Consider the following 27,364-nt stretch of genomic DNA (forward strand, 5'->3'; position numbering starts at 1 on the left):
CTGCAGTTCACAAAAGTCATGGAATCTAAGACAGAAAATTCAGATGCGCTGCAAATGTTCCATCACTGTCACTGTTTCAAGTCCATTTTATTTTCATAGTATTTCAGCATAATAACATATCCTGATTGAATGCCACCATGAACTCTATCATGACAGAACAACAAAATAACCTCAAAATGGGAAAGGGCAATAAATATCAAATTATTAAATCTAAAATGTACAAATATAAAATGTCAGTAACTTTTGGAAAACACTGTAGGAAAATCTGGCAGCCATGTTCTCCTTTGGGCAGCTGTTTTTGAGGTGGTTTGTTTTCCCATCCACATCACCTCAGGTCCAATACAGTTATTTTTACATCTTTCCCAACGACGTGTTTACATATCTGCAAAAGAAGTCACCAAAATCAATCACGGATATACGTTGGTGAGGAATCTGCTGCAAGAGGCAAATTGCCTCTGAAGTCAATTGAGAACATGCTGTTTAAGAGACAGCAGATCATGAAAAATTTCTCTTTGAAAATATGGTACTTCTCCTGGAGGTTAGTGCTGGCTCAGAGGAAAAGAACCATGGTGCTCATAAAACAGCATTCTCCCTCCTCATCCTTGCCTTGCCATCTCTTGTAACTCACATATCAAATTGGAGGCAGTAGTTCCCCAGTCTCAGGCTGACTACATTCCATACATTTAAAGCATATGACTTCCCCCCCAAAGCATTCTGGGAACTGTAGTTTAACCTTCACAGCGCACAATGCCTAGCACCCTTAAATAACTAGTTTCCAGGATGCTTTTATATATATATATGCTTTGAATGCTGTGCATACAGCCTAAATCCCATCTTGGTCAATGTAAGACCAGCCACACTTTTTCCTGCACCTTATGAAAGCAGATGTTTGGTGTCTGTGATGTCGGAAAATTAGTGCTTTAATTGTGACCAAAAAGCAGGAACAATGGGGGGAAATGGAAGAGAGTACACTTTTAACTTATTAGTTAAATTTAAAATTAGTGTCTTTTAGTAAAGACCAGCTGGGCTGCATATATAAACCTATGCAGTTTACGCTTCTTCCTCACTAGGCAAAAATAAACATTTCCAGTGAAGGGGAAGGAGAAGGAGAATTCACATTTCCTCTCCCCCACTTTCTAGATGAGTTCTGCGTACTCCAGAAGCAAACTAAGAGAACACCCAGAATGATAGAGCACAACTCTATTTTGAGGAAAGGTTACAGTATTGGGGGCTTGTTAAATTGGAAAAATAGTTACAGGGGCATGATAGGAGAGAGTGGATGGGAGAAGCTTCTCTCCCTGTTGGAGATTCAAGGAAGACAAAAAGGAAGTGCTTCCTCACACAATTATGGAATTCACTCCCGCAAGACATTGTACTGGACAAACAAACACACAGACAGACAGACATACTCAGCCAAACTGTTGAGAGGTAATGCTTACATTAAATAGTCTAGGATCCTTGGTATGGGGATGAAAGCCCTTCTTTTTACAAGCAGAAACTTCCAACATGCCAGCATTAGTAAGTCTGAAGACTCCCGTGCTAGAAAGCAAAGAAAGTATTATGTCCAAGGAAGCAAACAGAACAGAGCAAAAAATAAAATAAAAATGTACATCTCAATAATGTGTGAAAAATCAGGTGCATGAGCAACTTTAGGGCGTTTGCCAGAGGAGCATTTCAATTTAAGCTCACACCTGAGGACTAAGAAATGGACAGCTCAATTCTACGCAGCAGCAGTAGCAGAAGAGGTATGTATATACAGCAACTGTAACAGCTTCCTATGAAAGAAAAGTTGCTTAAGATTCATCCAGCTCTGCCCAACTGTATTTATAAATGAGGCACCAGCAGGAGAGCGGGTTGCTTCACCAGAGAAGAGGATACTTTCTCTTTCTCTCCTAGTGATGAAATGGGTCATTTCTGTAGCACATTTGCATCACATATGTAGGACTGTAACTGCTGCCTCACGTATCAGACACACATGATGCAAATGATGTCACACTGCAGCCAGTGTGACATAATGAGCAGAGTAATATCCAAAAAGTAGATCCTGCTGTGGAAAATTCTGAACTTGCCTAAACCAGACAAAAATAATTGCAGTTGATTAAGCATTTAATTTTTAAGATAATCAATCAAGGTTGACTGCACCTGCACATTACATGGAAAAAAGACTCAGATTTAATCTCCAACTAGAAGGATATCAAGTAGCAAGGCTGGGAGAGATGCTTGCTTTGGAACCTATCCCTGGAGAAGCCACTGCCAATCACACGAGATCACACTGGGCTACATGGTCCAATGCCGTATTTTGTATGTTCAAGTTTTATGCTCAACACTTGAAATAAAGTTCATCTCCTTATTTCCCTTTTTCCATTCCCCACGACAGTAAAGCAAAATTGCACCACAAAATAAATATGCCTACAAATTAACATTCCCACCAAATAAACTGAGTAAAATAACAAACAAACAGCCTATAGCTGAGTACAGAGACATCTTTCTGAACATTGCTGATGGATGGAGTCAGAGAGAGAGAGAGAGAGAGAGAGAGAGAGAGAGAGAGAAATAACTTACTCATTATGTTTTGGTGAACAAACAATTGCAATAGCCTCCGGTAGCATTAGCTGATAAGAACAATGTGTATGAAGATCAACACTGGATAAGAATGCCGTCTGTGTTGGATGTGTCTACAAAGAAAGAAAGGAAAATGTCTACTTAGTGGATGGATTATTATTTTTTTAACAGATCAAGGTCAAATACAATCAAGGAGAAATCATAGTTAGTCTGAAGGCTTGTTGTATGATTTTCTAGCAACTGTTTATGCTATTTCCTTCACCCAAACAGACAGCATGACAATTCTCATCAGCAAAGAGGGTGCTTCAAAGTCATAGCAAAGGTACCTGTTGTAAGTTACTCACTGCACCATAGGTGGGCTAGTAAGGAAAGGGAAATTACTGAAAGGGACAGAAAACTAAGGCCTTTGACCATGAAACTATATCAAAGAAATAGGGGCAGAAAATGACAAACTACTACATGGAAAATTTAATTAAATTGGCAGGTATAGATATATAATTTGCATCGTTTTGGTCAGACATACAAACGATTGATGTACAGGAGGCGGGGATGTAATCTGTTTTTCTTGTTTGTAGCTGAAAAAAACAGTGCACAGTGCTAATTGCCTGACTCCTGTGACAATCACAAAACAGCCTCCCCAGAGGAATTTCCCCCTTGACTGACTGAAGTTTCAACTTCACCCCCAAAATGGGATGGGAAGTCCCCAAGCAAATGTTTTCTTGCAAAACTTTTCAAGGCACTTGGGGGATGTGGGAGGCAATGCCTGGCACGTACTGAAGTGATTATTTAATTGCTTTGGCACATGTCCAACTGGCAAGCTCACCTGAGCCACTGTTCAGGACATTTCTTTGGCTTTGAGGTTGAACGTGGCATGAGCTGAACATACTTCAGTGGTCACTGATAGCATGATAACCCCCCCCCAAAAAAAAAAAAATGCTGAGCAACAGGTCTGGGAGCATGTGTGCCCACCTGTACTCAAAGGAAAGTGAGACATATGGAATGCTCATTGGAAGTATATGCCAGTTAGTCGTATTTACCAGGGCCAATTGGGGGAGGGGGTACATTTGTAAAATAACACCAGCATTTTAATCGGGAATGCTGTGTTGGGGAAAAAGTTAACGTCTTCTCTCCCTACAGTCCTGGTCAATGTTCCCCTGTGACTGCTATTTAAATTTTGAAAAGATCAGTGTCTATACCTACCTAGAGTTACTATATATATTCTTGCAATGCCTTTTTTTGTTGTTGTACAGCTGCAGCATTTAATGACTTATTTATTAATTTGCCTATTTTACAACAGTTGCATACCACTTATTTATAATAAAACATCTAAATGGTTTCAAGTACATCAGTAAAACAGTTTAAAATAATGACAATTAACAGCAAGAAAGATTAAAAGACATAACCATCTCCGTGTCTGGATAGAGTTGCCTAAGCAAAAATATTTTAAGCAAATGTTTTCATTAAATGAATTAAAGCTCAAAATGTGTCCTGGTTTACGGTATCCTAATTAAACTGGTAATATATATATTTTTAATACATCATCATAATCTTTATTAGTAGCAGTAGTAGTAGTACTTATAATGTCTCCTAAAGGATGCATCTGCCTTTTTCTGTCACACGAGAAATTTTTTGTTAAAAAAAATGGGATGACAATATGCCCTGCTATCATAAGTACTTCTGTGTAGGCATAACAAATCTGAAGATCTAGTCAACAAAAGTAGACTTGTTGAAAGATTTGCAGTGCCCTAAGGGGCTACAGAACACTTGGTACATGTGGGTAGCAGGAAGGTTAAGGAGGAATAGTCTAGGGATAGTGCTTTCATTTTGAAAACAAACTGAATGCACTACCTTTCACTTTCCATTAAGACAAGCATATAACAATAACAAATGTGAAAAACAAATGTCAGTGCATGTGTCATGTTACAGGCAGTAGCAGACAAGATGGGTCTCCACTGAAATCCATGGAAAAATTAAACCAAAGTAAAATGGAAATAAACCAATGCAACTAAAATGAAGATAAAGCAAAAAGGACTTTGGCTTAAAAACCAAAACCAATCCCCCCCCCATTGCACACCCTTAGAATAGTTTACCAAAAATATTGTTTCTGTAAGGAATGTCTTCTGCCTATTTCTTCACTGAGATCCACAGCATATTTATGTATATACGTACATGGATCCAGCCGAGAGTGAGGAGATCGTGTTGGTCTTGAACACTGAACAGCTCTTCCACATTCTCCATGTCGCAATAATCTGGCCCCGCAGACTGTTTTGGCACTATCACATGAGTAATAGTGAATTCGTTATGGGTCTGTAAAATAAAAGTGTGGCAAAATAGCTTTGGGAACAAGCACCGAACATCGACCCCCAGAACCATCACCATTACCAACTGAATCAGTTTTTAGTACTCTTATCATAGTCGCTGTGCTGATTTACACCAAGCGATACTCAGGTTCATCACAGTAACAGACAAAGCAGAGGTCAACATTGATATTAAAATATTATATACGTGGACAAACATTTAAAGGGAAGATTGAAAATTGCCATATTAACTGAGGCAAAGCTTTAGTCCATCTAGCTTGGTATTTTCTACACTGACTGGAAGCATAGCGGTCAACGTTTCCCTTTTTAAAAGGGAAATTCCCTTATTCCAAATAGGATTCCTCGCAAGAAAAGGGAAAAGTTGACAGCTATGACTGGAAGTGACTCCAAGGATACAGACTTTGGAGCACTTTTCCTCAACCCTTACCTGCAAATGCCTGGTACTGAACATGGAACCTTCTGCATTAAAAGCCCATGGTTTACCACTTATGTAAAGATACGGTAGGAAATGCTACCTTTTCTTAGTATGTAATCTTATTCACACTCACTTGCGAATGGAATTTACTTCTCAGTAAACATAGATAGGGTTGGGTTTCACAATGCAGTGTATTTTTTTAATCTTCTTATTAGCCAGAATATATATTATTTTAATATCTGTGTATGTTTTCCCCTGTGTGCCAGGTTGAGTACTTTATATATCAGCCATGTTTCAGATACCATTTCGCAGTTAACTATTGGTGTAAAGTGAACATTAGGCAACAGTGTGCATTATTTACCTAGGAAGCAAAATCCAAGCAATAATAGCTAAGCGATATTTGCTATAATTTCTCTCCACTCATACATACACACAAAATCTGATATTCAGAATCTGATATGCCACAGCATTAGCTCCCACTATATTTAATATTGGTTTTCCTGCAACAAATTATCATTTGTGTTTCATGGAAATCATTTTTAAAAATCCTTTAGTGGAGTCTAACTTCACAGCAGAATGATTTAATAGCATTACATGCTTCCCATTGCCTAAGATCAATGATTTCTGCTCCTCCCCCAAAAGGCAAACAGCAGACCACAGTTCAGTAAGAATTTCTGAGAAGTAAAGTCAATTATGTAGCACACTTACACTCCACATCTGCTTTTGCTCTGATATCAGTTCATTACAGGAAAATACAGTACTATCAAAAGTGCCTTCCCCATACAAATGTGAAGGTTCAACTGTACCAGTTTTCCACAGAGAATTCCACATGTCTCTATTCCTTTTACTGTATTTGCCTCTGCTAGCAGCAGAAATTTGTGGCAAAGATCCTTGGGCAGAACCACACTTCGCAGCCCTTCAGCCACATTGTCTAAAAAGAGAGACAGAGTAAGAGTGTCATTTATGCAGAGGTAAAGGTAAGGTAAGGGATGCGGATGGCACAGTGGTCTAAACCACTGAGCCTCTTGGGCTTGCTGATCGGAAGGTTGGCGGTTCGAATCCCCACGATGGGGTGAGCTCCCATTGCTCGGTCCCAGCTCCTGCCAACCTAGCAGTTTCTGTCACGGTGTCCCGTTGCACCAGAAGTGGTTTAGTCATGCTGGCCACATGACCCAGAAAGCTGTCTATGGACAAACACCAGCTCCCTCGGCCTGAAAGCGAGATGAGTGCCGCAACCCCATAGTCATCTTTGACTGAACTTAACCGCCCAGGGGTCCTTTACCTTTACCTTTTTACATTTATGCAGAAGTCTACAGTATTAAAATGCTCTTATAAAATACAATTTAAAAAGTGCTTGACTGACTTGAGTACATGTACAAATTGGGAGGCTAATTTTTTTAATAATTTATTTTGCATTTATTCATTTATTTTGGAAATTTATACACTACCTAGCTACAGTCAGAATTCAGGGTAGATATAAAGACATAGCAAGTGACTGTCCCACTCCTAGCAGTGATTTTCTTCTGCGCCTGTTTCAGTTGCCCTCTACTTATGGCAAATAGCTTGTGCAACAAACAGAGGCTGAAATTTCTATAAAATATCACAAGCTATATAGGTTGGACAGCTACTAGAGTTGCTGCAGTCTCACTTATTTGGTATGTGCATTTTAGGATTTGAGTGCCAGTGTGATGTAGTGGAAAAGCTGGTTTGGGATCCCTGCTCAACCATGAAGGTCATTAGCTGACCTTGGGCCGTTCGGCAACATTCCAGGATGAATGAGCATTTATTAAACAGAATTTATTGAACTTTGGAAGCATAGTTCCAGAATCAGGGTATCAAAGAGGTTCGAGTGACTTAAAAAACTAAAGTCAAAGGGGAAGGAGTTATGAGGAATACAGAGAAACAGCTTTATGAAGGTAAACTAGGGGCATGGAAGAATGCAAACTACGTGAATGGAAGCCTGAAAGAAGGGAGATCTGAGACCCAAATATTTCCCTTCAGCAAACCAACGAATAGCGTATACTAGAAGTCAGTCACAAACACACAACAATAATGCGCACCTTGACTTCCATATCGTAAGTGGGGTGTTGTCTTGGATACCTTCGTTAGGTTGAACTGCCAATTATTTATTTATGGCTTTTCCTTTTTAGGGAAAAACCACTCAATTCAAATGGAGGTCTGAACAAGTAACTGGGCAACCTTTACAGAGCTCTCCATCCAGAACGTGGAAACACATTTCTAACCAGATAAAAGATACCTATGTGTGTATCAAAGTTTCAGAACATGCTCTATGCTGTAACATTTCAACGGTTTGGGATTTTAATCATTGGCATTGTGTAGATTTTTAGGTGAAATTTTTCATGTACAGTGGTACCTTGGGTTACATACACTTCAGGTTACAGACGCTTCAGGTTATAGACTCCGCTAACCCAGAAATAGTACCTCGGGTTAAGAACTTTGCTTCAGAATGAGAACAGAATTCGTGCTCCGGCGGTGTGGCGGCAGCAGGAGACCCCATTAGCTAAAGTGGTGCTTCAGGTTAAGAACGGACCTCTGGAACGAATTAAGTACTTAACCCGAGGTACCACTGTATTCCGATTTATATTGGATGCCACCTGTTGCGAACTTTAGCTACACAGTTGGCTATAGAGTCTAACAGTGCAATAACATGGGAAGAAGACAACAACAACAAAATTGCTCTCTTACTCTGAACAGCACTTAGAGTAGCAGCTGGCTTTAAGGCCCGACTTATAGGAGGAGACTGTCCATCGCTCTTGTTTGCAATTGTTGTAGGGATAGAATTATTCAGATGTGTTGCAGTGCACGACGATAACGTGCTCCCATCAGTCTGCTCAGATGTAATTGAATTATCCTTAGTTTTCTCATCACGGGCTCTTTCTTGCTTCTTCAGTTGATCTTCAAAGAATTGAAACTGTTCTGTTTCCAGCTGCTGTTGACGAATCTGTGCAATCCGCTTCTTCTCTGCTTCTATCAGTTTCTGTTGCTCTAGCTTCTTGAGTAATTCATCTTTGCATTTGCCCTGAAAAATATATTACATGAAAAAATCCAATGTACAGCCCACAGTGGTTCAAACCACATTAGACATGGCAGATCCAATTGTTTAAATACTTATCCCATTCACATATAAAGTGGAGTACAGTGGTACCTCGGGTTACATACGCTTCAGGTTACAGACTCCGCAAACCCAGAAATAGTACCTTGGGTTAAGAACTTTGCTTCAGGATGAGAACAGAAACTGTGCTCTGGCGGCGCGACGGCAGCAGGAGGCCCTATTAGCTAAAGTGATGCTTTCAGTTAAGAACAGTTTCAGGTTAAGAATGGACCTCCAGAACGAATTAAGTACTTAACCCAAGGTACCACTGTACTATTTAAAAGCTAGGAGTGTATGGGGATGGGGAGAATGCTGAACAAACCTTCAGCCTGTAGCTTTCCCCCTGCAGGGCTTACTTCTGGTACTGGACCTTAAGAAACAGACTTCTGGGTAAACTGTCCAATACCCTGCTCCTGGCTGCATAGCTCTCTGACCCTTTCATTTGCACCACCCACACTCATTTTGCAAGTGAATATGAGAACTTTTCATTTAGTAGGTCTGCTACCATCATGCATATTTTGGGCTTTGGAAAGGATCCTTTCCTCTGTGAGCACAAGCATAGGAAGTGAATAATGTCAAGGAACTGACATATGTTTATTGCTGGCTATGATTCTTGGCCAAACTTTTTGGCAAGGAACAGTGCAGTGCAGAATATGGCTGCATTGCTTTTGGGCAGTACAGTTCTTGGCACCCATGTTGTTTGGGCATGGCTGCCTACTTGTGTGTGTCTGTGTTGCCAGGGGATTGATTGTTCCATCAATCCAGTGGAACATTTCCATGGATCAAGGGGTAACAAAGGACTTTGGTTTCTAAATAGATAGCTGATATGTTAGTGTTCAGTTTCACTTTTTGTTCATTTTTAACATTATTATTATTATCATCAATAGTAACAGTGTTACTTACCACCACTACCACAAAATGTTTAAAAGCTAAATAAATTATGTCATTCACAGAAAGGGTTCCTTACTAAAGGTTTATATATTTGCCAGCTTTGTTATACAGAATATTGATGATGGGGTACACATATAATTAAAAACACATACAATATAAATGTTCTGGTGGAATTTACCTTGTCTTGCATATATTCCCGATATTCTGCATTATATTTCTTTAACAACTCCTTCTTCAATTCATCAGTTCTTGGAAAGGCTATGTCCTTCAGTTTCTTTGTTAGAAAGAATTTAAATAAATAAACAAATAAACAAATAAATGCATATAAACACTTGCTTTCCTCCCATTCCAGATCACCATCTTGATCTCATAATCAATTCATCTATTAGTATAAAATTAAATACAAAAAATTTAAGGTTCAGATCTATGAATCAGCTTTATCTGTGATTAATGCCTCTATTGACATGGCTATTCAATGGCTTTAACTGCCCTTGTGTTTGCTACTGATAGATTTCAAAGGTCATAATGGCACTGCTGCCTTGGTAAAATGGCTAACATAATTTAATCATGAGAAAATGTATAAAGTCTGGTCTCCATAGGAGAACATGGCTTCCAAACCCAGAGTTCATACTGTAGCCCTCAGCACCGATGGAAACATCAGCTTCTAGAGCCCAAATGCCTTAGCAGAGCTGATGGTGCTGTTGTTATTGGTTCATGAAAAGAAAAAGGAGTCCTTTGAAATGCCTGTTGTTGTTTTTAAAAAAAGCAACTCTACCTTCATGATATCCTGTTTTTCTGGAACTGCACATTGCTGGTAGTCTCGATGACAGGGCAGCTTTTCTACAAACAAACTAGAAAACGAGACACACACATTTTCCACCTTGCATGTCTGAGAAATATCCACAACACCATTGTTTTCCTGCAGAGACAAAAGCTGGCTGCATAAATCGTATGACGCTGGACCTAGTGTTCCTTTTTTGATTCACAGCAGCTTTCTGTACCTTTGGATTTTAAATTACAACACTGCAGTTCCACAGTCGGTTCTCAGTGCACAATTGGTTTACTATTTACTATGCTGTAGTGCCACTCATTCTCATGCAGCTCTTCCAGAAAAATAATGCTTCTCAATTGCAGTCAATGCTATGTTTAGAATATATTTGTAAACTATAAAAAGGTAAAGGTACCCCTGCCCGTACGGGCCAGTCTTGACAGACTCTAGGGTTGTGCGCTCATCTCACTCTAAAGGCCGGGAGCCAGCGCTGTCCGCAGACACTTCCGGGTCACGTGGCCAGCGTGACAAGCTGCATCTGGCGAGCCAGCGCAGCACACGGAACGCCGTTTACCTTCCCGCTGGTAAGCGGTCCCTATTTATCTACTTGCACCCGGGGTGCTTTCGAACTGCTAGGTTGGCAGGCGCTGGGACCGAACGACGGGAGCGCACCCCGCCGCAGGGATTCGAACTGCCGACCATGCGATCGGCAAGTCCTAGGCGCTATAGGTAATGAATAAAACAAAGCACTAGAACTATCCTTTGGTGTACCTACTTTCTTTGTTTGTTGTAATTGACAATGTAATTTTTCAATCCTTCACTCCCCTCCATTTCAATTCTTCTTGCCTCTTTCCTCGGGGGTACTAGCCCAGCACTGACTATTTCAATACTTCAACTGAAAACAACTTCTCAAAACTTAAGCAGGTGTCCCAGTCTGAAAAGTTGTGAACATTTAGACTGAAGGACTGAGGCTGGGACCTTCTGAGTGAAAAGCTTATGACTCACCACTGAGCTTCAAGACTTTCCCATTTAACTTCTCACATGGCTTTCCCCAGAACACATACCGTATTTTTCGCCCTATAGGACGCACTTTCCCCCCTCCAAAAATGAAGGGGAAATGTGTGTGTGTCCTATGGGGCGAATGCAGGCTTTCACTGAAGCCTGGAGAGCCCCAGCACCAGCCCCACAAGGTCGGGGGACAGAGGGAGGCGGAACGCTGCCATCCCGCTGTCTCCCGAAGTGGTTTGGAGGCTGACGGCGGGGAGCCCCCGCTGCCAGCCCCGCAAGCTCCGGGGACAGTGGGAAGGCACAGCGCGTCTCCCTGCTGTCCCCGGACCTAATCTGAAGGCGGGCGGCAGGGAGAAGAGCGCTTCTCCCCGCTGCCTGCCCCACAAGCGCCTTTATTTCCCCCCCCCCAAAAAAAAACTTGATGCGTCCTATGGGCCGGTGCGTCCTATGGGGCGAAAAATACGGTAGTTGCTGCAAGTTTTCTGTTTCCTTTTCTCAGATGTGAGTGTGGGTGAATGAGAAGGCAGCATGGAAAGCAGCTTGTCTGCATCCATAATGCAGCCTATTGTGTTAAGGTACGTCTGGGAACAAAACTGGGCTTGAGGAAGGGGAAAAGACTCTGCCAAGAGAGTGCCAGAAGCAGGCACAGGTGCACAAAAGGAATTCAAAAATGGGATAGCGAGCTTCCACTCATTCACTCGCAGGTTAGGAGATGGATTAGTGACTCAGCAACAGAAGCAGGTCTGGCAGCCTAGTTTATTGACACTATAGGAAACACTGGCAGGACTCCCTATCCCCATTTACTGGCAAAATACTGCAGTTTCTAGTTCATGGAGGTTGCTCGCTAGAATGAAAGTAGTCGTTGGCATGGCGATAGTGGCCGTTGTAATTGCTGGCTGCTTATTAAGGTATGCATTGGTTATTTGTACTGAAGATGCATGACAAGAGTTAAATAAAAAGCTGCTCTGTGTGTGTGTGTGTGTGTGTGTGTGTGTGTGTGTGTGTGTAGGGGGGAACACAGCTGTATTCAAAATGCAACATGCAAGATTAAATCACCCAGCAGAAATCCCTTATCTCAGTTTGAGCCCTAGCTTTGTGATGATGCAACAGCAGCCACATAGTTCACATGGACCTCATTTCTGCACTTTCCCCGAGTTTTTACAACCATCAGTTTTAGCAAAATACTAGCTGAAGGCAGGAGTCAACCCCAGCAATGCATGGTGCAGCCAAAGCTCACACGTTCTGATGAGTGGTGGCCTGCCTGATGAGCCTGTCTCTTCTCAATTAAAGGAAAGTCTATTAGGCTCTTCTGCATTTGAAAAGGTCTGGAAGGTTGCAGACTGTGAAACTGGGATGTATGGCAAACATGAGGCAACCCATGAAAACAGCACCCTGTGTCTTGTTTCTTCCCTATCCCCTTTCTCAAATGCCAGATAGCCAACACTGTTCTCAGACTACAAGTCCCAACATCTCAGCCTGCATGTGATATTCCATGCGTAATATTATATCATCACTCTCTGTATCCATGTAGATCATTGTCAAGGAAGGTTACAGAGTAATGAAATTCTTCTGTATGTTGAATATCCTTTATCATTATGGACAGGAGAAGGGACACAAAGCTGATGTTTAAGATGGTGGCCTCAAGTTTGCTGTAACATCTAACTCCTGGTTTTTGAGTGCTCCATCTTTAAACATTAAAAAAAGGAAAACTGTCTTTCCCATAAATTAACACAATGGTAGAGGCATCAGGTAAGGATGAAAGGATGTCTATTTCCAGTTCACGTAACTTTTGCATCGAGTCTATTCAGTCCAATTTCTGCGTGATTCTGCAATTTCTTTTTTTAAAAAAATCATAGGAAAATGTGCATTTTCTGTACACATTTTACCGTGAAATACAATTTTAATAGTTTTTTTTACCTAAAATACACATTTTAGCCTAAAAGAGGCAGTTGAATACACATTTGCGCTAACAGCTATATCACAAAATTCAGAGAAGTTTGAAAACGGAAAAATAACTGTGTTCTGATCTGCGTATTAATCCAAGAAGTGTGAATCAGGTTGGATCACTTAAAACATGGAGTGAACAAAAACTGTGAAAATCCCTAGCACCAGGTGAGGGTTTTGTTGTTTATCACTACTAAAGTTAACATACATTTTCTACCAGGCTCTGTGGCACTAGTGCAGTTACATTGCATGCAGTGTTCACATCACAACTGACACGCTAGCTGGGAGAAAGATGTATTTTCCAGGTATAAAAGTAATTACTGTTCACATGCTTGGAAAATACAGAATTTTGGAAGCAGAAGTTAGGAAAGCCTTCTGTGTGCCCTGTAACAAATGAGGGCATATTTGTTGAGCTCTAAAGTCATTGCCTAACAAGACCCCTTTTTTCAGACACGTTTGGAATCATTTGCTAGCACTCCACTGGCTTAAAATTGCCATTTCTAAAAATTAAGATGAGGTTGATATCCATAACTCCAGACCAATCCTTACGTTATAAACTTATTATAGAGAACAAAGGCATTTTCAAGATTTCCTTCTTCCAGATATACAGATGCCATGCGCTCCATCTCCACTCCAGATCTGAAGTAGCGCCGTGGAGTAATGTCTTCATTTATTGTGATGTTACAACCAAGTTTGCTTAAGGCACGTACACGCTCCTCTGGGGTCAGTGAAACATCTGTGTGGTCAGGTATAGCTGCTAGCCTTTTCTGTTAAAACAGACAGCACAAATTGCATTTCACTTTGGTTACTGAACTTATCCAAGGAACTCAAGCTGAAATCTTGAGCCACAATTAGCAGTTGCAACCTACAGTTTCAGCAAGGTTCGATTTTGCTCCATCAGAGCTGTTGCAAAATAGTGGAGGGGAAATCCCATTAAACCAACCCCCAGCTACTCCATGCACATGCACACAACCACACTTTCAAAACCACACAACTTTTCAAAAATCATTTTGCTTAATGATGCGAGAGATGTGCACTTTATGCCCATTATGATATATTTTTAACAGCTGCTGCTGTTCTGAAATGTTGTCTTTCACATTTACATATATGCACGTCAGAATCATAAAGCTTTCAGTCGCCACTTTTTAAACCATCCGGAGCCACTCTGTTCGGCCTCTTTCATAAACAGGATGCAAGTGGCGCTGTGGTGTAAACCACTGAGCCTTGGTCGGCGGTCCCCGCTCCTGCCAACCTAGCAGTTCGAAAGCACATAGTGCAACTAGATAAACAGGTACCGCTCTGGCAGGAAGGTAAACAGCGTTTCCGGGCGCTGCCCTGGTTCGCCAGAAGCAGCTTAGTCATGCTGGCCACATGACTCGGAAGCTGTATGCCGGCTCTCTTGGCCAATAAAGTGAGATGAGCACCGCAACCCCACTGTCATTCATGACTGGACTTAATTGTCAGGGGTCCCTTTACCTTTAGCCACTCTGTTCAGCCTCATTCATAAACAGGAATGTAATATGGGAGGTTTCAGATATGATTCAGGCTTCAGCAAAGACATAGTGAGAAAGGAAGACTGCTGAAGAAAACACCAGTCCTGCATCTCTGCCTCCTCCTCGCAATTTAAGCACATGGCATCATGCCACCATGCTGAGAGTTCCCCTGTGTCCCCAACTGGCAGCCACTTAAATGTAGCAAATATATTCTCTCACTGTGATGATGTCTCACCATACGTTATGTATTAGTAGACATTATGGAGGGAGAGAAAAGAGGAGAGGATGGTCCTATTTTTAGCAGCAGCCCCACATCTTCTGTCATGTCTACCTCAAGCCTTAAAAGTTGTGATTTTTAATTATGTCTGGGCCTACCAAGGAGTGGTTTAGGATAACTTATCAACAATGATATGATTATCAGAGGAGTTCAGTAAAAGTAAAAAAGTTATGGACCAGATGGAGAGTAAGAAGTAGCATTCATAAACTTTTATTTTATTTTATGCCAACTCAATACATTTTGGAAAGATGGACAACATGTTCCAGGGTGTATTTTGAGCTTGAGTGGGATGCTTGCTTCACAAAAAAACAGGGCTCAAGCCAATATCCACACCATTCAAGCAGACATGGCTGATAAGCAGCTTTCCATGCATCATGAAGCACCAGCCCTTAGCACTTACCAATGAACTTACAGTGAATGGTTGTTCCATGTTACTTTGTGCTTGCAACCCAAGCTTATTGTTCCTCTCCAGTCCTTCCATCTAGGCACAAAAATAGAATGGGAAAAGATACAGTGCTCAGTAGCAGTCTCATCCAACATCTCACGCCAATGACGAAGTTCCAAAGAAATATACTGATGATGCTCCTATCTTGTCAACAACCGTAACTAACCAGTATTTGTCTCTTGAAATATGAATCATGTATCATGAATCCATAGATTGGTACTTAAAGCATAATGGCTTTGTTAACCTGTATTTCAAAGGTAGCTATATCTTCCGGATATATACCTAGCAACTGCCCTGGAAAAATTGGGACATCGCCTTGTTTCATGTGAGATCATGGTGGCCATTTTGGGTGCCGCACTCTCACACTGTGCTCTTGCCCCCTAAAAAGAGCTTTGGGCGGGTCGTGATCTCAAGCTTTCCCTGCTTTGGGGGCACATCAGGGGACTAGGATAGTTTTAAATCCAAGCCATTTCCTGATCCTCCCCTAGCACAGCCCCAAGCCCTCCCAGGGGCCATAAGATTGCACCCTAAACAAAGGAAATGACTATACTTTCATGGTAGGCTCCTTCCTAGCAATATATCATATGTGACAATGCACTACAGCAAGAGCTAAGTTCTCTGTTTTACTGCACAAAGTAAATATGTAAAGTGTAAGAAAGCATTTGTTCCTTCACTACTTTTTTCCAGTCAAGACATACACTGTTATCATGCATTGGTAGACAGTCTTTAATACACCATACCTTAGGTCTGTTGATCTATCCCTTTCACCATATAAATAACAGTAGGACTAACTACTTTTGGGGGTGCAATTCACAGCTTTACTGAAATATACCTGCACCTGATTCACATAACCTTAACTCAGCAGAAAAGCCCTTGAGATCCTCTTCATATAAACCAAGGTCATTATCTCAGAATGTCAAGCATGGAAATGTCAAGCATGTTGGAGCTTGATTCTGCAAAAAAACACCCTGTGAGCTCAGCAACACCCCCCCCCGCCCCCAGCTGCATAAACCCTTTGAAGGCAAAGAAACAAAATGCAGGGTTTGAAAAAGGAACAACGTGATTAGTAACATCAACAGGCAAGTTTGCAAGCCTCATTGGTTCTGCCACCTGCACCCTGGTAGATTTAGAGAAGTCACAAAACCAGACATCGGAAATCAAAGCAACAGAAGATGAGAGTGGTAAGCTGAAGGGGGTGAAATGCTATCTATAGATATCTTAGCCAGTAAAAATAAGAATATGCAAAATACTAATTCAAATTTACTAGGACTGTGAGCTACATGCTACTATACTGATATCGTTCCATATTCTTTAAGAGGTAAAATGTTCCAGGAAAATCACCTCCCAGGTTTTGCTTTCCTTTGGGGAAGAAAGTGCTGGAGACTGGCCTTTTTGTAATACTTTGCTTATGTACAAATATGCAAGCAGAGTATACATGAAAGCAGTGGGTGTCCTAAGAGGCAATATCTACTATGCCACACCAGATCCCTGGAAAGGCACTGGCACTTCAAGATGCTTCCAGCCTTTCATTCACAGCTTCTTTCTTTGTATCCTGCCAGGTTCCAAAAGTGGTTTCTTTTTCTCTCTTCACATGCACACACAGCAGCACATACCCCTCTTGTCTTCCCCCTTAGCAGGGCAGGTGTAATGCTCCCAGCTCTGCTAACTCTTAGTCAAAACACTCAGCGTTGTCTAACTACTTCCTAACAATTAGCTCCCATTAATGAAAAATCTATCAACCGTTCTGGACCATTAAGCAGTAATTTCGCCTTGCAGCCATAAACAGCATTATCACTTGATTATCCCAAGATGAAAGAAAGGGTTTATTCCAACTGAGCAATTCATATGTACTTCAATAATCTTCCCAAAATTTTGGAGGGTGGGCTTGAAAATTATTTTGCGTTGTTGTATGCAGTGGGGCTTACTGGTTGTTATCAGCACAGTACCATCAAGCCATACTGCTGTACTATCGTGTTTTGGGATTCTTGTGATGCAATCTCAGTGCCATGCTCTTCACTCTCAGGAGCCACAGAAATCCTGGCACATGAACCTATATTCTTATTTTCCAAAATAGCATCTGACAGGATCAGGCTAAGGTGGAACTGTAGACTGTGTAAAAATAGCTCTGCAAAGTTTCTGAAAAATCTTTTTAATAAGCATTCATCTTCTATCATCTTTTAATAGAACTGGAGTATCTAACTCCAGCACTCAGCCCCCTTCATTTCAACAAAACTTGCTCTGACTGCCTAACTGGCTTTGGCAAACTGAGTTGAAGGATAGGCTATTTATAGGTTGTTCAACAATAATTTCAGTAGAATGTATTTACATCATCTCTCTCTCCTAAATAGAAGACATCTGTGTCTATAAATCGACACATTATTTTCAAAACCAAATAACAATTCAAGTCATTCTGCTACCACAACGCTGACATTATCCAATTATCTCACCGTGTGCCATCTTCCTCCAAAATAATAAAAATACTGAACACTCAGTGTCCAAATAATCTGATAGCAGAGAAAAAGCTGAGCTGGTAAAGAGTGCCCCTCAAAGATCTCTCATAATTATTTCATCACCTATTCTGAAAAGTGAAGTTCTCTCAGAGCCTACAGAGCCTGCAGGAGGTTGACTATATTGCCACCATTTAGAGGGAAACAAGAATTTGGTTTGGTATATGACTGGTCAAAATATTGGGCAAATTTAGAGCATTTCATTTTAAGAACAGTAAAAAAGAATAATAGTAATTATGCTTATTATAAGAACACAGATTATAAGAACACTCCACAATCGGTTTGTTCCCATAATCATGACTGTTTCAGAGCACTTGATAAAACCTCACCACATCAAATGCAATGGATTTAGTGATAGTCCACTGATAAACGGGAACTTGTGACTTATGTGAAATTGCTTGTGTGTGTTGCTCCCTATTGAACTGTAAACCTGTACTGTTCAGAGCTGGCAGTGCAGCACCCAGGTAGGAGGAGAAGCTAGGATGGGATGGCTAACTGTCCCTTTGGCAGTCTAATCCATGTCTCTAAGAAAACATTTCTGACACCCCCCCCCCAAGACTCTACAGGAAAAAAAATGGGGGTGGATGTAGGCCACCTCATCATCAGACTGCATTGATCAGCTGTGGAGGGAGGCAGTGTGCCTTTGGATGTGCATACAAGTGTGTGGAGCAGCAACACCTGTTCCAGAGGATTGGTCAGGAGTGGATGTGGCCCTTGACTGAAAAAAATAAAAATGGTGAGCCACCCTTGAGCTAGGTCATGTGGTTAATAGGAAGGTAAGAGCATGGAATGCATTTAGAAGGAATTACAGGGCAAGTTGTAACTTAGCATTTGCGGGGCTCAGAAATAGAGCCTTTATTCTCTGTCATTGTTAAAAACAATCTCATAGTATACAATAAAAAGGTACGCATTATTTTCATGCATGAAGTAACTGATTGAAGTTAATTGACTGCTCAACAGGCACTGTTTGATCAGTCAATTGTCCCCCACGTCTGTCCTAAGCAGAATACACAAATTAGCTTTGGCATTCTGGTTTGGGAGAGTTCCCTTGGCAGTGCACAAATTTACTGTCCCAGCATATTATTTTTCTCAACTGTCTTTATCGAAGCTGATTGTCCCCTGCACTCTTGGCCCTGTTTCTATTACCTTCTCCAGTTTTATTCTGCTTTGCACCATTGCAAATTTTGCCTGCAACAGCTGTCATTACTCAGAGTGGCCATTTTATCTTCCTAATCCGTCTGATTTATGCATAGAGGAAGCCCAGACATCCCAAGAACCACAAATCTGACGAGCCTTGCTTACTTATAGAATTGCCACTTGGGTCAATTGACTGATCAAATATTGTCAACTAACTGTCCATTATTAGATGCAGTCAACTGGGAAACACTGGCCTGCGAGCGCTCCAATTGGAGAACAGCCGTTACCAAAGGTGTCATGGGTTTTGAAGATGCTTGAACTCAGGACAAAAGGGAGAAAAGTGCTAAGAGGAAGGCACGCTTGGCAAACCCTCACCATGATCAACTCCTGCCTAGAAACCTACTGCATGTCCCCACTGTGGAAAGACATGTGGATCCAAAAATGGCCTCCACAGTCACTCACAGACTCACTTTTAAAACCGTGTTTATAGAAGACAATCTTACTCGGCTGCAAGTGATCACCAAAGAAGAAGACGAAGAAGCAGTCAAGTATGATCAAATATTCCATGAAGTCGGGGATGCCACCACACAGGTGTCAGCTTAATGCCATAATGAAATTAAAGAGGTTTTAGAAATTGCAGGAATGGAGATGCTTCCTCCTGGCCCTGCAGCAATTAGGGGCAAACTTGAAGGAAAGGAAAGTTTTTTCCAGCTGGCCACCTAGGGTAATTGTGGGTGGTTTTCAGCCTTTTTGAGTCCATAGTTTCCTTGACCAACTACATTCTTTCTGTGGCACCCCTGTGGAGCTCAAGAGCTCAGTTATGTCTCCCCTTGCCTGCAGAGCTGGCAGCCTCTCACCCTTTTTCAAATACACTACCTTGTGGAGTGTTCCCTCAGCATCCTCTCCCTCTTCCCTCTCCCCTCTCCTTGGGAGTCCTCCAGGCAGCAGCTGCTGCTGCCCCAAGGAGAGGTGCCTCCTCACACTTCCTCCAGCCCCAGAAGCACCATTCGCCTGGGTAGCTTGTAGGCAGGGATGCTGCAACAAACAGCTGTGCAAGCCTTTGAGAGGTAGAGATGTGAGAGGGCATTAGAGGAAAGGAGGGAGGGAAGGAAAGAGGAACAAAGACCAGTGTTGCCCCTGGCATCCCTGACCATCACTCAAGGCACCCCAGGGTGCCATGGAAGACAGGTTGAAAACCACTGGTGTATCTGAACAGGAAAGCAGTCAGTTATCAGTGGCAAAGACCACTGCCAATGAATACCTATTATTCTATCTTGCTTGCTGCAGGAATGAGCATTACCTCTGTGATATCTGTTGTTAATTTATTTTATTTTAAATAAATTAAGGCTGGCCCTGATGCTGCAGGATAAAAGTAAAAAAGGACTATTTGCAGAATAGTTAGCATTTATAGCAGAGCTTTCCAAACCGTGTGTCGCAACACATTAATGTGCCGTGTGAACGCTCCCTACGCTCCTCCCGGAGCTGGAAAGGGGTTAGTTTAACCTAGGCATAGGCAAACTCGGCTCTCCAGATGTTTTAGGACTACAACTCCCATCATCCCTGACCACTGGTCCTGTTAGCTAGGGATGGTGGGAGTTGTAGTCCCAAAACATCTGGAGGGCCTAGTTTGCCTATGCCTGGTTTAACCTCTGGTTTGCTAGTAAAACTGAACTACTGTGTCGTGAAATGATGCACATCTAAAAAGTGTGTCACCAACATGAAATGTTTGGAAAACTCTGGTTTATAGAAACCCTACCTAGCACTGTTTAAATTTATAGCAAGTTGTCTAATGACTCCAGGCGTGATTTGAGGCCACATGAGACAGCTGCCTTGGTTGTGCTACGCAGGTCTGTGCCTGGTCAGTGTCTACCCGGGAAGCCCATGTATGCTGCCTTGAGTTCCATCACAGAGAAAAAGAAGGATATAAACATACGGAATAAATAAATATATTTTTAAAAGTGAATTTAATTGTATCATAATGTTGACTAATTTGTTTTTGTAATTAGTATAAGTTTCCTATCTGCTCATGACTTTATTGTTTTAACAGTTAATATCTCTTAACATAGTTAATATATTTGATCAAGTGCCTATCTCTCATCTTCCAACCTATATTGTGGAAATTTCTTTGTCTGGTTGCTATGAATGTTATAAGCAAATTTTGCATGATGGTTCCTATGATCAAGTAGCAGGCTTTTATCTATGTTTAGATACAAATGGACGCCATTTTGGCAGACTGAACCTTTGAAAACTGCACTAATTTGTTGGTTTCTTAGAATTCCTGAGCAACGTCAACTAGGTGGCTACTGGTTATCTATATAAGTAACTATATAAGTATCCATATAAGTTGTTCAGAACTGTGGATACTTTTTTATTTTTTCACTGTTGCAGCTTCTGAGTTTGTAAATAGTCCCACTGATGACTAGGCAAATGACTAACGGAGATAATTATTTCCTTTTATGCTGCCAGGGCACAGCAAATTTCTGATACAGTGCATGCATAGGAAGGTTGGCTAATAATAACAATAACAGCAACTTAGTAACTGAAGAAAGTAGACTACATGTCAAGCCAAATCAATAATACAAAGCAAACAGAGGCATACAAACATTCAACTGATACATATTCACATCAAATTATGCAGAAATGTCAAACATTAAAATGGCAGCAAACTGCATTTGAATGTACAAGGTGAGCTCTAAGATTAGCTCCATGAAAGCTTAAGTAGTTACATTATAGATGACAACATGATTAAGATATATAAGCACTTCTGTCGGTTGAGAGTACTGTAGAATCATAATACAATCATTGAATATGTCTGCTTCCTAACAACAATTTAGTTGATTTTACAATGCAATGCTCTGCATACTTATTCAGAAGTGACTATGGGCTGTGTGTGTGTGTGTGTGTGTGTGTGTAGCAAAATCATAATAAAACAGATCATATAGAAGTTTCAAGAGGAAAGTAGTTAGATCTCAGGTTACCCTGGTTGTTTATTGTGTGTAGAAAAGATACTGACGAATGCTGCCTCTGTATCAAGGTAAACCATTCCATTGATTTTTAAACTTGACTCAGAGCAAAGGTATCAAAAGAAGGTGACCTTCAGCTCATGGAGAAGAGTTCATTCCATATGCTTGTTTGCTACAAACTTCTTTAAGGTCAACTGGCATGATTATTCTAAGCATCCCATTACTTCAATACGCTCCTAATCCGCTCATAGCTAGCAGACTGGTGTATCCTCTAATAACACTCATGTGAGCAATGGGATTTTAACCAATGACCTGTTGGTAGGCAATACCCTTATTACAACACAAAAGTAACATGTCGTTTGGGAGGTGGGGGAAGTTCCCCCCATTTTAAAAAGGAGCAGCTTATACGCAGTTCTGGTTTGTGAAACAAATATAGATATGCAGTAGATACTAGTCCATAAAAAAAATTCTATTTATTAGATTGTATTCCATCCTTCTTCTAAGGAGCCCAAGGCAACATGCCCAAGACTTAACTGATATCGCCCTCACAACAACATTGTGATGTAGGTTAGATGGAGAGAGCTCAAGGTGAACTGCATGGGTCAGCGGAAAATTGAACCCAGAAATTTCCCTGATCAAAATCTAACATTCTGATACACCGGCTGTCAACAGTTACTGACGTTTTGGGCACATCAGGACATCATGTGAAACCAGGGACCACCAATGTTGTGCCCATGGGTGCCCATGCAGCCATAAAGGCCTTCCCTAGTGCCCACCAGGTCCTATCCCCTCTCCACACAGATTTCTCTCTTGTAGCCAATAGAATAGGCTGTGGTGTATGCGTGGATGCACCGTGTGTGTGTGTGTGTGTGTGTGTGTGTGTGTGTGTGTTTCTCTAGCTTGCAAATGTGCTCACAGCCCCTAAAAGGTTGGCAGCCTTGGTGTTAGATTACAGGTTAGAATTATGCATGCACTCCATAATGAGCTGCCTCGAACTCTGGGCTCACATACTCTCCTGCTCCCATCTCATGCACCCAAGAGAAGAAGTTCCAAAGTGCTTGCTTTTGCTTAACCAGAGGTTGCATTTGCAGTTTGGAACTGAGACTGGGTTTTTTGCTCTTAGCTAAAAACTCAGTCTAACATTCAGCAATGATTGTGTGAAATCAGCCTGTTTGAAACTAACAATAGTGTTTGTTAGGTATTGAAGAGCTGCTGAAAGAAAAATGGATATTATTCCTGTATGCCACAACAGCAGCAAGAATCTTAATAGCACAAAACTGGAGGACTGGAGAAATACCATCAAAAGAACAATGGCAATAAAAGTTGATGAACTATGCAGAGTTGGCAAAGTTAACAGCCAAATTGCGTGAAAAGGACAATAGTGATTTCGAAAAAGAATGGGAACCTTTTACAACATACAGTATTTGCAGAAATGAAAAAACAAACAGACATGGACTCCCTGGCAGGTTTTAAATAAACATTTACAATTTTATTTACAGAGAACAAGAAATTTAACAACGTGACAACATAGTACTATATACAAACAGCAGGATGTAACATTTGATGGAATAAACCAGAAATGGAAGCTGAGGGAAGTCAATAGGAAGGGGGAAAATTGGAAAATGAATGTTCTTATATTGGATATTTGTTATGAGAAATTTTTTTAATTAAATTTTAAATTTTAAAAAGAAACTAACAATAGTGTTAACCATTTTGCTGGTCTGAACTACATGACAAAAGCACTTACAGAATAATAGAATTGTAGAGTTGGAAGGGACCCTGAGGATCAGCTACTTCAACCCCCTGCAATGCAGGAATATAAAGCTGTCCCATATGGGGATCGAACCTGCAACCTTGGTGTTATCAGCATGAAGCTAAGGTATGAAGTAGAAACAATGAGGGGTGTAGCCTGGCCAGAAAGAAGAGGCTGATGAGCCACATTTGGTCTGCAGACCTGAGCTTCAGCACCCTGGTTTAGTGTGCCATGGAAACACAGATGACAGAGGACAAGATATTTGGACAGTATTCTCGAAGCTACCAGCATGAGTTTGACCAAACTGCAGGAGGCAGTGGAAGACAGGAGTGCCTGGCGTGCTCTGGTCCATGGAGTCACGAAGAGTCGGACACCACTAAACGACTAAACAACAACAAAACCACCCAACAGATGGCCACTTTGCAAAGCCTGACAGCTCAGATCACCTGCTCGGGTTTGGAGGGGAGAGCTAAATCACAGATCCTTTTCTTCACAATCGGTAACACAGGAAGTAGCAAATGAATTATGTTCACTTCCTCCAAATGAATGCTAAGTGCTTTGTACATTAACCAGTCCCATATCTGGAATTACACAGAATCTAAACAGAAGGATCCAAAGCCAGAAAACATGCTCACTGTATACTTTTGAGCACATAATTTCAACCCATGCAAGGGATGTGTACATGAGGTTTCCTTCTGTACATGCACCATCCTTGTTAAATTGAAAATATATGCAATTACTTTCTTGGGCTCCATGATCACTGCAGATGGTGACAGCACTCTTGAAATTAAAAGGTGCCTGCTTCTTAGGAGAAAAGCAATGACAAACCTAGACAGCATCTTAAAAAGCAGAGACATCACCTTGCCAAGAAAGGTCCGTATAGTTAAAGCCATGCTTTTCCCAGTAGTGATGTATGGAAGTGAGAGCTGGACCATAAAGGCTGATCGCCAAAGAATTGATGCTTTTGAATTATGGTGCTGGAGGAGACTCTTGAGAGTCCCATGGACTGTAAGAAGATCAAACCTATCCATTCTTAAGGAAATCAGCCCTTAGTGCTCACTGGAAGGACAGATCGTGAATCTGAGGCTCCAGTACTTTGGCCACCTCATGAGAAGAGAAGACTCCCTGGAAAAGACCCTGATGTTGGGAGGGCACAAGGACAAGGGGACGACAGAGGACGAGATGGTTGGACAGTGTTCTCGAATCTACGAGCATGAGTTTGACCAAACTGCGGGAGGCAGTGGACGACAGGAGTGCCTGGCGCGCTCTGGTCCATGGGGTCACAAAGAGTCGGACACAACTAAACGACTAAACAACAACAACTGCTTAATAGAATAAAAACTTTCTACTTCCAATTAGAAAACAGACAGCACTAGCTGCATTAAGTTCCACTTAGAAACAAGAGGACAAGTTACTAGGCCGGGGGGAGAAACATGACTGCTACCAACTCTCTAAAATGACTGTGCCAAACTCAGTGCTTGCCAGCAGCAGTCACACTGCTCTCCCAAGTCAACTCATTGTAGGCTGAATATTCTCTGAGGATGGTAACATGCTGAGAGGGTTGTGTGACTCAACTTTCAGTCACATTCAAAACCCCATCAGAATTCACTAAACTCATGATTTCAGTGTACTGATTCACTGTGTTAACTGCTCCTAGGCTCTACTGAGATAGGTCATTTTTGAGCGAGCCCATTTAGCAATGGAATATAATTTGTTATGATCTTAAAATGTTTCCTGACACTGAACATTAGCATAGCTGCTAAAAATAAGCAAATATTGGCAAACCTTTCAGCTTTATATAGTCCAAACACCAACAGCCCCAACAACAAAACTCCAAATTCAGATACAGTATATGTTTTCTTAAAAAAAGAAAAGAAAAGAAAAGAAAAGCTTCTATCACTAGAATACCAGTTTATGACATCTTTAACTGTGGCTGTCTAGCCACATTCTTAGCAATTTAGAATTTAACAGCACTTTTCAACTTGGATTTCTGAATTTCTCAAGACCTAATCTATTCTTACAGTCGTATCAGTCCTATTAATTGCTAATTTTATGAATTATCCTTTGTCTGGAGATCCAGTCCAGAAATGTGACATCATTATGCAATATTTTTAAAATACACTCCATTTTATATTTAGTTGGCCTACTAAAATATATTACAGCAAGCTAGGTTACGGTTATGCCAAGCTTTTATCTATTGAAAGGCAATACAAGATTCTAGACAGCGCAGTTTCACAGAGTTGTTGCTCCTTCCTCACTTTCTTAAGACATTTATTTTTCATATTCTGCCAATGCTATTTACGGGCAATATTTCAACATGTCCCTGGAGAAAGTGCCTGTTAGAACAAGAGCAATTACCAGGCCGAAAACCTAGTAGAGTGCTAATTGCTGTTCAATTTACAGTTGAATCCAATTAGGAACAGAATCTTGGGTTAATCCTAACATTAGTAACTCATATATATAATGGCGTGGTAAATTATAAAGGTCATATACTGTACTCACAATAAAAAGGGGAAAGGAAAGAAGGAAAGCTGTTTATGATAGAGAGAGGGTGAAAATTCTCCCTGAGCATCTTCTCAGTTCCACCTTATTGTCTTGATTGCTTCTCAGTATTTGTATTGCATTCAAGGCCATCTTGATGCAACCTGAAAGTCCTTGGGGAATCAATAACATAGCTGCGAAAGTGCTGAGGGCAGGCAAAGAGAAAACTGCAGCTCTGAAGTGAAGAATGAGTCTGAGGTACAGATGCAATAAAATCCCTAGGGCAAAAGCCACTTAGCAGGAAAGGGGAGTGCTTGGACGTGGGGATGGGGTAGCAAATCCTTATGTGGATTTGCAAATCCCAGTGGGCCTGTTAAGGGATTTGTGGAGTCTGCTTATAAAAAGAGAAGAGTGGGGGAGGGAGAGAGAGAGATCTATAATGTTGTTTCTGAAATGTGCACCCTCTTCCAAGTTTCCCTTTAAAAACAAATGGCAGCTGGAAACGACTGAAGCTGCTTCATTTCGGCCACATTTCAAAGGAACTGCCGCCCGCCCCGTTGTCCAGATCAACTCTAGCCCTGATCATACAACCAAAGAGCACCTTTCCAGCACAGCAGGTTCCCGAGCGGCGATGCTCTAGGGAAACGCGGTATATAATAATGGCCAGGGAAAGAGAGATGTCAGATCAGCCTCAGCCAGAGAGCCCGGCTTCCCGATTCCCTAAGCTCGAGATTCCTCGCCGGCTGCGGCAGCAAGAGGCGGGACTAGGAAGACAAGGGCTTCGAGGCACACATGTTTGTCTGGCGGAGGGCCGGCGCCTCGTCCACGCGTCAGAGCGGGCCCTTTCGGAATGGGAGCGCAAGGTGCCTGCCGCCCAGCCCTGCGCCTCCGGGAGGGGTCGGCCAGATGCGCCTGGGGCACGGCGAGGGCGGCAGCCCCCCCCTCCGGCTGCCTTCCCGCAGCCCCCTTCCCCGCCCTCCATCCCTCTGCAGCAAAGCCATCCCCGTTTCGATACCTCTCCTTCGAAGAGGAGAAAGCGCGCCAGCTTACCATAAAGCCATGGCTGCCGGGAGAGTCGCGTCAAGTCCGCCTCGCCTGAGGGCTTCGGCTAGAGAGAAGTGGCGGCAGCCGCCGGTCGCCGCCGCCGCCGCCACAATGGCCCAACAATGAGCGGAGCCGAGCCCAAGCGCCGCTGCTGCCCGCCGCTGCTCGCCTCGCCTAATCCGTGACACGCGCCGGGGGCGGCGCACGCCCCAATCTCTCGCCGCGAGCGCCGCTCTCGAGAGCAA

General features: G+C 41.9%; 1 protein-coding gene across 2 annotated transcripts; it reads right to left on the bottom strand.

Moving 5' to 3' along the window:
* Positions 1-57: 57 nt before the first annotated feature.
* STAMBPL1 (STAM binding protein like 1) lies at positions 58-27,364 on the bottom strand. Of its 2 annotated transcripts, none has more exons than XM_082222117.1 (11): positions 27,126-27,364; positions 15,202-15,270; positions 13,569-13,786; positions 10,074-10,149; positions 9,477-9,572; positions 8,002-8,335; positions 6,102-6,226; positions 4,732-4,869; positions 2,563-2,675; positions 1,440-1,539; positions 58-382 (listed from the first exon to the last, which is right to left on the bottom strand). In XM_082222117.1, the coding sequence occupies exons 1-11, from the start codon at positions 27,126-27,128 to the stop codon at positions 326-328; spliced, it is 1,329 nt and encodes a 442-aa protein (XP_082078243.1). In that variant the 5' UTR covers positions 27,129-27,364; the 3' UTR covers positions 58-325. The 2 variants fall into 2 exon arrangements, with proteins under 2 accessions (XP_082078243.1, XP_082078242.1); XM_082222116.1 differs by having other exon boundaries at positions 15,190-15,270.

This window comes from Podarcis vaucheri (genome assembly GCF_965113315.1).
Source record: "Podarcis vaucheri genome assembly, chromosome: 5".
Lineage (NCBI taxonomy): Eukaryota > Metazoa > Chordata > Lepidosauria > Squamata > Lacertidae > Podarcis > Podarcis vaucheri.

Excerpts from the sequence above, each read along its gene's own strand:
- STAMBPL1 (XM_082222116.1), bottom strand. Across the intron at positions 13,787-15,189 it reads CATTCACTGTAAGTTCATTG|AAAAGGCTAGCAGCTATACC; the intron begins GTAAGTGCTAAG and ends CTGTTTTAACAG. Across the intron at positions 6,227-8,001 it reads TACTCTAAGTGCTGTTCAGA|ACAATGTGGCTGAAGGGCTG; the intron begins GTAAGAGAGCAA and ends CTCTCTTTTTAG.